This window comes from Protomyctophum parallelum, assembly GCF_964188405.1.
Source record: "Protomyctophum parallelum genome assembly, chromosome: 10".
NCBI lineage: Eukaryota > Metazoa > Chordata > Actinopteri > Myctophiformes > Myctophidae > Protomyctophum > Protomyctophum parallelum.
Genome location: NC_139704.1, coordinates 45,132,742 through 45,144,120, shown reverse-complemented (window position 1 = coordinate 45,144,120; position 11,379 = coordinate 45,132,742). Strand labels below are relative to the sequence as shown.

The window sequence follows — 11,379 nt, the reverse complement described above, 5'->3', positions numbered from 1 at the left end:
GTGCCACCACGGCCCCCCCAGTAAAGGCTATGCAACGTTGAAGATGCCACCACCTACTGGCCAAATGTGGAATCGCAGCACCTTAATGGAAGTGGACGGACCGTTCATGATGTCACGTGCGTAAGAGGTCCGGGGCTAGGCTAGGCTAGACTAAACGTCCGCTCGCTCGAGCCATTGAGTTGTGATTATACTTCCGGAAGTCTTCCCGGGGTGCTTCAAAACGCCACTGAGCAACTTCCACTGAAATTAACCCATTCCGAACGGGAACCCATTTTGGTGTTATAGCATCATGTTATGCTTTAGCTATTGAAAAATAGCAGACCTACAAGCTCATAGCGCGCCACCGAGTGGCGCGCTACGAGCTTGTAGGTCTGCTATTTTTTTTTAAATCGAAGAACGACTGACATTTCTAGAATCTGATCTCAGGTCAGAACGGGTTAATCAGACCAGTGTGTGTCTAGTGGAAACCTCGTATGAATCTGATCTCAGGTCAGAATGGGTTAAACTCTATGGGTGACTACTGGGTTGGGCTGCCGGGTACAAGGGCCACCCCCCCCCCCCCTGTTATGTCTGGCAGAAGCCGTTGAGGGCTGATTTCACCCTCGTGTGGCTTGCCAAAGGAGGCATCTACCTTTCTGTCTATGTTCTCATAGTCCATTCTCATGCATTTGGTAAACCAGGGGTGCCCATCGCGATCTACCAGTAGATCACAAAGGCTGTGCAGGTGGATCACATGACATGCCCCCTAAAGAATATTTAATTAAAATATGAAAAAAAAAAAAAAAAAAACTGCCACTTGAATTAAGGTGACTTGATTGATTGACATCAAAAGGGCCGGTCAGCTCCTCAAACCCACAATGCAATATTTTGTGTTGCTGTGCACAAACATTGGTAGCTAAATAAATAAAAAAACACTACCTATTCCATTTCTCCCGCTCCATTTCCCATTCCAAGTGCATTTGTCTTATATGTAACGTCAGCGCCGCTATTCCAAAGTTCCCTCAGGTACATATTTAAACCTTTTTCAGCAATGATATTTTTTTCAGTGGGTAGATCTTGTTGAGCTGGTCATTTTGAAGGTCAAAAAAGCGTGGTCACCACCGTTGTAAACTATAACTTTCAATAGACAGTAGTCATTGTGAAATCAACACCAGAATGTTTAGTTCAGAGAACGGTTATCAAACCTCACCAGTGCCAACCTGAAATGGCCGGTCTCTTCCTGAGTCACACATGCAGCAAAAACTATTTGACAGATTTGTTCATTTGCCAAGTGTTTAGTCAACAAATTCCTATGACTAGCAATCGACTAAGAATTCCTTTAGTCGATGACATCCCTAGGGGGAAACTAACGCCTATTTTATACCATGTATAAATGGGCATTTACTCAGAATTAATATTGTACGCAGGTGTTGCGTATTGAAAATAGCCGATGTAACGTGTTGTGAGCTTGTACATCAGCTATTTACATCAGCCTGAACTATGAGCCACATAATAAATTAGGCTTAATGAGCACAAAATACTTTCTTCGGGTCTTTTGTTAAAGGTCGTATCAATCTCACACACACCAAGTAGATGTCGCAAATGCAGGCCAGTTCAATGTGTTTGCACTGAACATCTCTGTCTCTGCATCTTTCCCCTGTTTGTCGATCCTCTCTCTCTCTCTGTCTGTCTCTGCATCTTTCCCCTGTTTGTCTATCCTCTCTCTCTCTCTCTGTCTCTCTCTCTCTCACACACAAAGGCCCCTCTGTAAGCTGACTGTGGCCCTGTTCTTTCCCACACTGGCAGTGGATTATATAAAAAGGGTTCATCCTCATCTCTCTCTCTCACTGCCCTGGAGAGAGAGAAGTGTTACACCACTAAGTGCTATATCAATATTCACCTATAAGTGTCAGTGTTCATTTTGACAGTATATTTTTATTTATTTTGATTAAATTTCATTTGGTTTTAGTCATATTTTAGGCATCTGAAAAGTTATAGTTGTAGTTGACCAAATATCACAAGATTTTAGTTGATTAAATCTACAGGTTTCTTCGACAATTTATTTATTTACACTTGGTTGGTTGAATGCTGAAAAAATAGCCAATCTGCAAGCTTGCGACGTGTTGTTCTTCCTCCATATCAGTACCGTCGGGGCATGTACAGTTCTTCCTCCATATCAGTACAGTCGGGGCATGTACAGTTCTTCCTCCATATCAGTACAGTTGGGGCATGTACAGTTCTTCCTCCATATCAGTACAGTCGGGGCGTGTACATTGTACAGTTCATGTTCTGAATACACCAGATTGTTTTCAAATGGGTTTGAATAGACAGTCGAGTCCACCGACCACATGATCCTCTCGAGTCCAACCTGACTCCTGTCATGTCTCACCTGGTTAACAGTTTCAGCCCCAGTGCTGTAGTGGCCGCTAGCACGTTTTGAAAAAAAAACTACTAAAATGGCCGACCGATCAGTTCCGGTTCAAACACGAAACAACATCCACTAGCTATTTGAAAGGTCAGCTGGGGAGGTGATCCGATGGAGGAATAACTGTTTTTGTCACATCTAAGTCAAATTAAGATCTAATCAAGCCTTGAATATCGCATTTTGAGCATGTTATGATCCATAATGCACATAAAGACCGCGCGTGCATGAGAGTATTTTGGCTGTATTTAGGTAAACGTCACGGATCGTTAGCATAAAATGCTAAATGGACCGCATTTATTTTTTATTTCTTTCCCCTGGATTATGGGGAATAAAACAAATCTCAAATGTCAACGGTGAATTGATCTCGTTTTCTCTGGGCCGGTGCGGAACCAGTTAAGTAATTGCTTTGGGGGAGGGGGGGGGTGTTAGTTTTAGGGGGAAAAAAACGACATAAAAATACTACAAAACTCACATAACATCACTCGCATCACATAACAAGTGCAGTGTTTCCTGTAGGAAAAAGCCTTGCCTTTGCCTTGCCTTGCAAAAACACTGCCGGAATCCCTGAAGTGGAGCCTTATGGGTGCATTTGGTACCATTTGTACCCTCTCGAGAGTTAAATGAGGTGCGCTCAGTAAAGGACAGAGGTAATGGTGTTGTGTGGTACCTTAGACAGAGAGGAAGCAGTGTGCCCGACTCCTGGTTGAACTTCAAATGGACGTACCTTAGACAGAGAGGAAGCAGTGTGCCCGACTCCTGGTTGAACTTCAAATGGACGTACCTTAGACAGAGAGGAAGCAGTGTGCCCGACTCCTGGTTGAACTTCAAATGGACGTACCTTAGACAGAGAGGAAGCAGTGTGCCCGACTCCTGGTTGAACTTCAAATGGACGTACCTTAGACAGAGAGGAAGCAGTGTGCCCGACTCCTGGTTGAACTTCAAATGGACGTACCTTAGACAGAGAGGAAGCAGTGTGCCCGACTCCTGGTTGAACTTCAAATGGACGTACCTTAGACAGAGAGGAAGCAGTGTGCCCGACTCCTGGTTGAACTTCAAATGGACACTCTCCAGTTGTCGCGTCCGCACCAACTCATGGGGAACGATGGCCGCCGAGCTCTCGCTCTCCAAGCTGTCCTTCCGACTCCTGAGACACCGGCAGGATAACGGGGGAAAGAGTGAGACACCGGCAGGATAACGAGACACCGGCAGGATAACGAGACACCGGCAGGATAACGAGACACCGGCAGGATAACGAGACACCGGCAGGATAACGCGGGAAAGAGGGAGAGAAGAGTAAATGAAGATGGGAGTTCAGTTAGAGAAGAGGAGGCTGTCGGGGAAAAAAATAAACTGTGTGTGAAGATGGCATATTACCATGGTTTGTGTGTGTGTGTGTGTGTGTGTGTGTGGGTGTACATAATTTTTGTTTTTGTTTTGATTGTATTGCTGTATTGTTGTACTGTTCTTTCTGCTTTGGCAATGTAAACGTATGTTTTCTCATGCCAATAAAGCCCTTTGAATTGAATTGAATTGAATTGGGTGGGGGGGGGGGTGGTGGGGGGGAGAGGTTTGCCTGAGTGAGTGAGGCGGCATTAAGACAAAGACGTTTCAGGTGAATCCGTAAAGGACGTGTAACACACGTCCTAGTGCATTTTCATTGATGTCAAACGAGAGGAAATTGTGTCCAGTAAACTTTCTGAAAACGACTGACATTTTTTTTTAAACGTCTTCACGTGGATGTCGGGTTGAAGTTGTCAGTGTGTGTGTGTGTGTGTGTGTGTGTGTGTGTGTGTGTGTGTGTGTGTGTGTGTGTGGACTCACTGAGGTCTCTCATGGCCGTGCCTCTGGCTGCTGATTGGTGGCAGCGCTGCCTTACTGTTGAACTCCAGGCCTTTCCTCAGAGCCTCCCTGATCTGCTCCGTGTCTGGTGGACACACACACACACACACACACACACACACACACACACACACACAGGTCAGCATGACATTACCTATGTTAACGTCCAACTCATCATGACAGGTCAACAATCGATATTCAGCCGATATTACCGATAATAAAATGTTTTCCGTATTTTTCCGTAACATTAAATTCACTTTGTCACTCACTTTGCCACTCGATCTGCCACTCGATCTGCCATTCACTATATGTATGCGCATTTTAGGCAGCGGTGGCCTAATGGTTTGCGGAGCGGTCTTGATATCAGAAAGGTTGCTATAGTTCGTATCCCCGGACCGGCACGTTAAAATTACCACCGCTGAAGTGCCCTTGAACAAGGCCTTGAACCCCTACCATGAAATGTTCTATGAGCAGGGCCTGGCTGTAAACAAGTTCTTGAGCTTAGTCCAGTTACCCTGGGTAAACATAGTAATTTTGCTTTACTTTACCCTTTATTGCCCCCCCCCCCCCCCCCCCCCCCCCCCCTCGTGATCGCATTTTTAATTCACTAATAAATTCATTATTATTCTTTTTTTGGTGATTTTCATAATAAATAAAAAAAACCTGGGTCACTATTTTAACCCATTCTGACCGGGCACCCATTTTGGTGTCAGCATCATGTTATGCTTTAGCTATTTAAAAATAGCAGATCTACAAGCTCATATCGCGCCACCGAGTGGCGCGATACGAGCTTGTAGGTCTGCTATTTTTGAAAAATCGAAACAGCGACTGACATTTCTAGAATCTGATCTCAGGTCAGAATGGGGTTAATCAGACCATAGTGTGTTGTGTCCAGTGGAAACCTCGTATGAATCTGATCTCAGGTCAGAATGGGTTGAAAGCGTTGTGTGTACCTTTGTCCGACAGCCTCCGTGGTTGTGAGCCGATGCAGATGGAGCGGCTGTCCTCCTCGTCCTCCGGCGGTCGACTCAGGTCGTCCCAGACGCACTTGGCGCTGACGCCGCTCAGGTTGGAGCCCTCGCTCTCGATGCCCAGGTCCACCCTCTCCTGCTTGGAGGAGCAACACACAGAGACGCAAACATTAGACTAGCCCTTAGACTCTCGATGCCCAGGTCCACCCTCTCCTGCTTGGAGGAGCAACACACAGAGACGCAAACATTAGACTAGCCCTTAGACTCTCGATGCCCAGGTCCACTCTCTCCTGCTTGGAGGAGCAACACACAGACGCAAACATTAGACTAGCCCTTAAGACTCTAGATGCCCAGGTCCACTCTCTCCTGCTTGGAGGAGCAACACACAGACGCAAACATTAGACTAGCCCTTAGACTCTCGATGCCCAGGTCCACCCTCTCCTGCTTGGAGGAGCAACACACAGACGCAAACATTAGACTAGCCCTTAGACTCTCGATGCCCAGGTCCACTCTCTCCTGCTTGGAGGAGCAACACACAGACGCAAACATTAGACTAGCCCTTAGACTCTCGATGCCCAGGTCCACCCTCTCCTGCTTGGAGGAGCAACACACAGACGCAAACATTAGACTAGCCCTTAAGACTCTAGATGCCCAGGTCCACCCTCTCCTGCTTGGAGGAGCAACACACAGACGCAAACATTAGACTAGCCCTTAGACTCTAGATGCCCAGGTCCACTCTCTCCTGCTTGGAGGAGCAACACACACAGACGCAAACATTAGACTAGCCCTTAGACTCTAGATGCCCAGGTCCACTCTCTCCTGCTTGGAGGAGCAACACACAGACGCAAACATTAGACTAGCCCTTAGACTCTCGATGCCCAGGTCCACCCTCTCCTGCTTGGAGGAGCAACACACACAGACGCAAACATCAACACTAGCACTCTGAAGAAAACCAAACGAAACGCTAAAAAAAGGAGGCCGACATGACATCTACGAATACATCTACACTGTAGATGTATTCGTAGATGTCATGTCGGCCTCCCTTTTTTTTTGGTGTATTTTTCAGAGCAGGTTGACTGTGTAGATTCTACAGTCAACCTGCTCTGAAAAATACACCACGTCAAATTTGTTGACGACAATACCACAATGCATAGAATTAACCCATTTTTGGACGGGAACCCCTTTTGGTGTTTTAAAGCATTATGTTATACTTTAGCTATTACTTTTTCATACTTTAGCTATTGAAAAATAGCAGATCTACAACTTGTAGGTCTGCTATTTTTGAAAAATCGTGAAAATCTTTGAATATATATTATTACAGAGTGAACATTTTAACTCAAATCTTTGCTTCTGGGGGGGGGTCCCTGGAACAATATATTTTCAGATGGGGGGGCGGAGGCATATTACATATAATGTTTGGGGTCCTTGACATGAAATATTGAGCACCACTGATACAGAAACATAAGGTTTTTCAGAAAAATGTCAGGATTTTGAAGACTTTTTTTTTTTTTTTTCGACGTCAGGCCTAAATGGGTTAAAACACAGTTGCAAAGCCGGGGACCGCCTGCATGTCAGTAATAGCATCGCACAAAAGCATACGTAGATAAGTTTGCAGAAAACAAGCAAAGTCTTACTTGTAAGTGTGGATCAATGTCAAAGATGGTCTCTCCTCTTCTCATGTCTGTGATGAGCCAAGGGCCGCCAGCACTGTACACAGAAGACAGGACAATCATGTACTGTACACAGAAGATAGGACACTGTACACAGAAGACAGGACAATCATGTACTGTACACAGAAGATAGGACACTGTACACCAGGGGTAACCAACCAGGGGTTCGCGAGCTACCAGTAGCTCGCGGGAACCTTTCAAGTCGATCCCGAAGTGTCAGACTGACGGGCACTCGGGCAGCCAGCCATCACTGCCAATACACAGCAGAACGTTTACAGTCTATGGCAGGGGTCGGCAACCGGCGGCTCAAGAGCCGCTTGCGGCTCTTGAGCACTCCCCTAGTGGCTCCCTGTAGCATTACAAAAGAATCTATGAAAATGTATAATGTTTATTTTTTCACATTTTTATTTTTCATTTATGGTTTCTGCAGGAGGCCAAACGTGACAGAAACATTCTTAAGTTTCCCAATTTTGTAAAAAGTGTGTAGAATAAATATTATGATGGATTGCCTGTATGCTTAATCTGCAGTATAGCCCTGAAACATGACTGTCAGTCATGACGCAACAGCAGCCTGTTTTACGCAATCGCAGTCCAAACGTGTATATAAACATTCCGATTTAAAATATAAAGTCCTCGCCACATGTGCCACGGGAGTTAGAAATGTGCTGGTACAGCGATTAGCATTGCTGCATCCCGCGTTGTTTAATAAAAAGCATTTTTATCCGAGCGCCCCTTTTTTCAAACGGGGTTGGGAAACAGTTGCACACCGGGTGGGGGCGCGTAGTTGAAAGCCAATGGCCAGTAAATAACTGCTCGGATAAAAATGCTTTTTATTAAACAACGCGGGATGCAGCAATGCTAATCGCTGTACCAGCAACATTCTAACACCCGTGGCACATGTGGCGAGGACTTTATATTTGGAATCTGAATGTTTATGTACACGTTTACAATTTAAATGTAGCGATTGCGTAAAACAGGCTGCAGTTGCCATGACGCACCATGGCTAAATCTGCAGTGACAAACTATCAAACAATAAATAAAACGTGGCAAGCCATTCACAGACGGTGACTATATGAAGGAGTCATATAGACGTTTTATTATCTCCCGGGTTGCAACGAAACAGCAAAGCAGCAGCCAGCAGTGGTGTAGTTTAAAGCTGCGATCCACTTCTTAAAAGTTTGCTCCCTTCTGCCTTCCCACACACTTGTGTGGAAAACATGGAATGCTCTTCCAGACAATTATGTGAACATGAAGAAACTCGCATTTGGAGTATTATCCATCTTTGGATCAACGTACTTTTGTGAGCAGATATTCTCAAACATGAACTACATTAAATCCAAATACCGCACACGCCTCACCGATAAGAGCTTGCAGTCGTGTGTAAAGATAAAAGTGACATTTTACATGCCCAATGTTGAGAAGCTCTCCAGCGATGTCCACACACAGAAATCACATTAAACGGGTAAGAACACAATGCAAAAAACATGGCATAATAATGGAGGGTGCGTTGACTGCGTTCGGAAATGCGCACCGGGAGCGCACTCGCCTATTAGTTTGCATTGCACAGTGCGCTATTTCCGAACGGGCTTGAACCATAGCGCTCTTTTTATTTTGATAGATAGGCTAATATCCACTTTCAGCCCTGTTGTCTTCATTATATAAGCATTTTAAGGCTTACATTTTTTTGCGGCTCCAGATAGATTTTGAATTAATTTTTTTGGTCGAAAATGGCTCATTCAACATCTTGGGTTGCCGACCCCTGGTCTATGGTGTAACGTGTATTTAGAATAGCGCGCAGTGATGGCCCGAGTCGAGACATGTGTCTCGGGCCATCCACTGGTTAATGGCTCCTCCTGCTACAGACCGAGACGGAGCTGGAAGCCAGTAGCGACACCTCGTAACAACAACCCGAATATCAGCGGCTTTCCGTCCACAGTTTGCTCGTCGGGGTCGCGTTAAGAAAAGAGAGAGAGAGGCGGCGAAGAGGTTGCAGTTTGGGTCGAGAAGGAAGTAGGGTGGTTAAAATTAAAAAAAAACTCAACAAAGAAGTTTATTTGTATTTTTGTCCTAATATTTTTTATTTCTAATACATTTGTCTTAATATTATTTGACATTGATAATATAACTTACTATAAGTATTTATTCTAATTTAAGCTTTAGTCTTTGTGTGGATGTGTGCACATGCATTGAGCCTGTCAGAAATAGCAAAAAAACAATTGTTTTTTCTAACACGTTTTAGTGGTAGATCTTGGCTTACAATTGGGAATAAAATGGGCTCTTGGGCTTGAAAAGGTTGGTTACCACTGCTGTACACAGAAGACAGGACCATCAGGCACACAGGTTTGAGTTCCTTGAACCCCACCTCCCTCTGGTAGACGGTACAAAGTACCAAAAGCTAACGCTAACATCTAGAAAAATCCCTTCATTCCTAATGCCATTAAAGTACCATTCTGAGCGGGAACCCCTTTTGGTGTTTCAAGCATTATGTTATACTTTAGCTAGTATTATATAGCAGATCTACAAGCTCGTAGAGCGGGACAGAGTGCCGCGCTACGAGCTTGTAGGTCTGCTATTTTTGAAAAACAATTGTGAAAATGCAGCACAAATCTTTGAATATATATTCTTTCAGAGCGAACATTTTTAACTCAAATCTTTGCTTCTGAGGGGTTCCTGGAACAACATATTTTCAGATGGGGGTCGGTGGCCAATTACATATCATTTTTGGGGAACTTGACATGAAATATTGAGCACCACTGATATAGAAACATGAGGTATTTCAGAAAACTGTCAGGATTTAGAAGACATTTTTTAAATTTTGACGTCAGGCCTAAATGGGTTAAGGCACTAAATGATACCATGTCTCGCTAGATTTGGTTTTTTTTAATGTATTTGCCACTTTACCATGAAAAACAATTGTGTAAGTGTTGTTACTGTTGTTGTTGCCGTTTGTTTTTTACTGTTGTTGAGACCGAAGACACATTTCCACACGTGGACAATAAATTAAATAGTTCATAGAACAGCACTCGGCAACAGATGGTGGTGGGGGTAAATGAAGTTCAGTGAGATTCCTGTCCAAATCTAACTGAACTTCTATATAGCTCAGCCAGACGGGACAAAACCTTCTATTTAATTGTTCAAATATTAATATTTATCTAAATATACAAAGTGAAAAAAGAAGAAGCTACTTCAATAGTATTGCCCAGCCAAAGGTTAGCCTGTGTGGACGTTGGTGTTGGTGAGTGTTGACTCACTCCTCACACCAAGGGGTTCTCAAACTACGTCATGTCCAGGACACCCACATTGATATATTTGGCCGTCCAAAGTTCTGCCATATTAATTCTGCTATTTTTGAATAGCCAGTGTATAAAATATTGATTTTAAAGTGGTTAAAATGATTGTGATGATCGCGTTGTGAACTTGTAGATCGGCTATTTTCCATGCCAAGTGTAAAATGACTTATACTGGAGGACTAGTACCGGTACATTCCTAACATTTTAGTCTAGTTTCTATCTGTTGACGAAATTGTCAGTATATATTTAGTCTTAGTTTTAGTCATCATAGCTTAGTTTTCCTCTAATTTCGTTTTTGTCAGTGTTAAAAAGGTAGTCGACGAACATTTTGCGTCTTTTAGTTTTAGTCGACGAAAACAACATTGCAGCAAGCGTCATTACGACGGCATCGAGGCCCGCCAAAATACATTTCGTTCGACTAAATCCAACTGTAGATTTAGTCGACTAAAACTAGACTAACACTAAAGCATTCCAGGTGACAAAAAATGTGACTATAACCCATTTTGGGCGTTTATTATGCTATGATTTAGCTATTGAAAAATAGCAGATCTACAAGCTCATAGCGCACCACTCGGTGGCGCGCTATGAGCTTGTAGGTCTGCTATTTTTGACTGACATAGAAACATAGCCTTTTCAGAAAACTGTCAGGATGTGGAAGACATTTTTAGAATCTGATCTCTGGTCAGAATGGGATAAACTAAATGAAAACTAGTCAAGAGACTATGACTAAAACAGTGCCACTCACACATGGACCCCTCGCAGAAGGTCCAGGATACCTTGACCGTTCCACTGCTGGGCAGCCTGGAGCTCCTCCGTGCACACGCCCACGATCTGCAGCAAGGAAACACCACAAGACACACAGTTTAGTTTTAGTTTCATTTAGTTTTGCCTTTATTTTATATTAGACAGACAGTAGGCTGACAGGAAATGGGGGAGAGAGAGATGGGGGAGTAAAGCAAGTAGACTTGCCGAGCCATGAGGCCCATAGGGGCAGGAGCCTATCTCCTGTTTCTGTAGCCATGAGGCCCATAGGGGCAGGAGCCTATCTCCTGTTTCTGTAGCCATGAGGCCCATAGGGCAGGAGCCTATCTCCTGTTTCTGTAGCCATGAGGCCCATAGGGCAGGAGCCTATCTCCTGTTTCTGTAGCCATGGGCCCCATAGGGCAGGAGCCTATCTCCTGTTTCTGTAGCCATGAGGCCCATAG

At 44.3% G+C, this 11,379-nt stretch overlaps 2 protein-coding genes across 4 annotated transcripts in view; one reads left to right on the top strand and one right to left on the bottom strand.

Annotated features, from left to right (window-relative positions):
* The window catches only part of LOC310865844 (complement C1q-like protein 2), a gene marked incomplete at its 5' end in the record, with an annotated part of 275,737 nt that overhangs the window by 152,965 nt on the left and 111,393 nt on the right, over positions 1-11,379 (top strand). The gene's annotated exons all lie outside the window — the stretch shown is intronic.
* LOC310866255 (suppressor of fused homolog) overlaps positions 1-11,379 on the bottom strand; it is a 36,516-nt gene that overhangs the window by 10,824 nt on the left and 14,313 nt on the right. For 2 of the 3 annotated variants that reach the window (XM_083775779.1, XM_083775781.1), the window contains exons 5-9: positions 10,920-11,005; positions 6,849-6,921; positions 5,197-5,353; positions 4,226-4,328; positions 3,414-3,548 (exon numbers count right to left, since the gene is read on the bottom strand). In XM_083775779.1, the coding sequence (XP_083631905.1) occupies positions 3,414-3,548; positions 4,226-4,328; positions 5,197-5,353; positions 6,849-6,921; positions 10,920-11,005 (554 nt within the window). The remainder of the gene's footprint in view (positions 1-3,413; positions 3,549-4,225; positions 4,329-5,196; positions 5,354-6,848; positions 6,922-10,919; positions 11,006-11,379) is intronic. The other variant, XM_083775780.1, reaches the window with a different exon arrangement.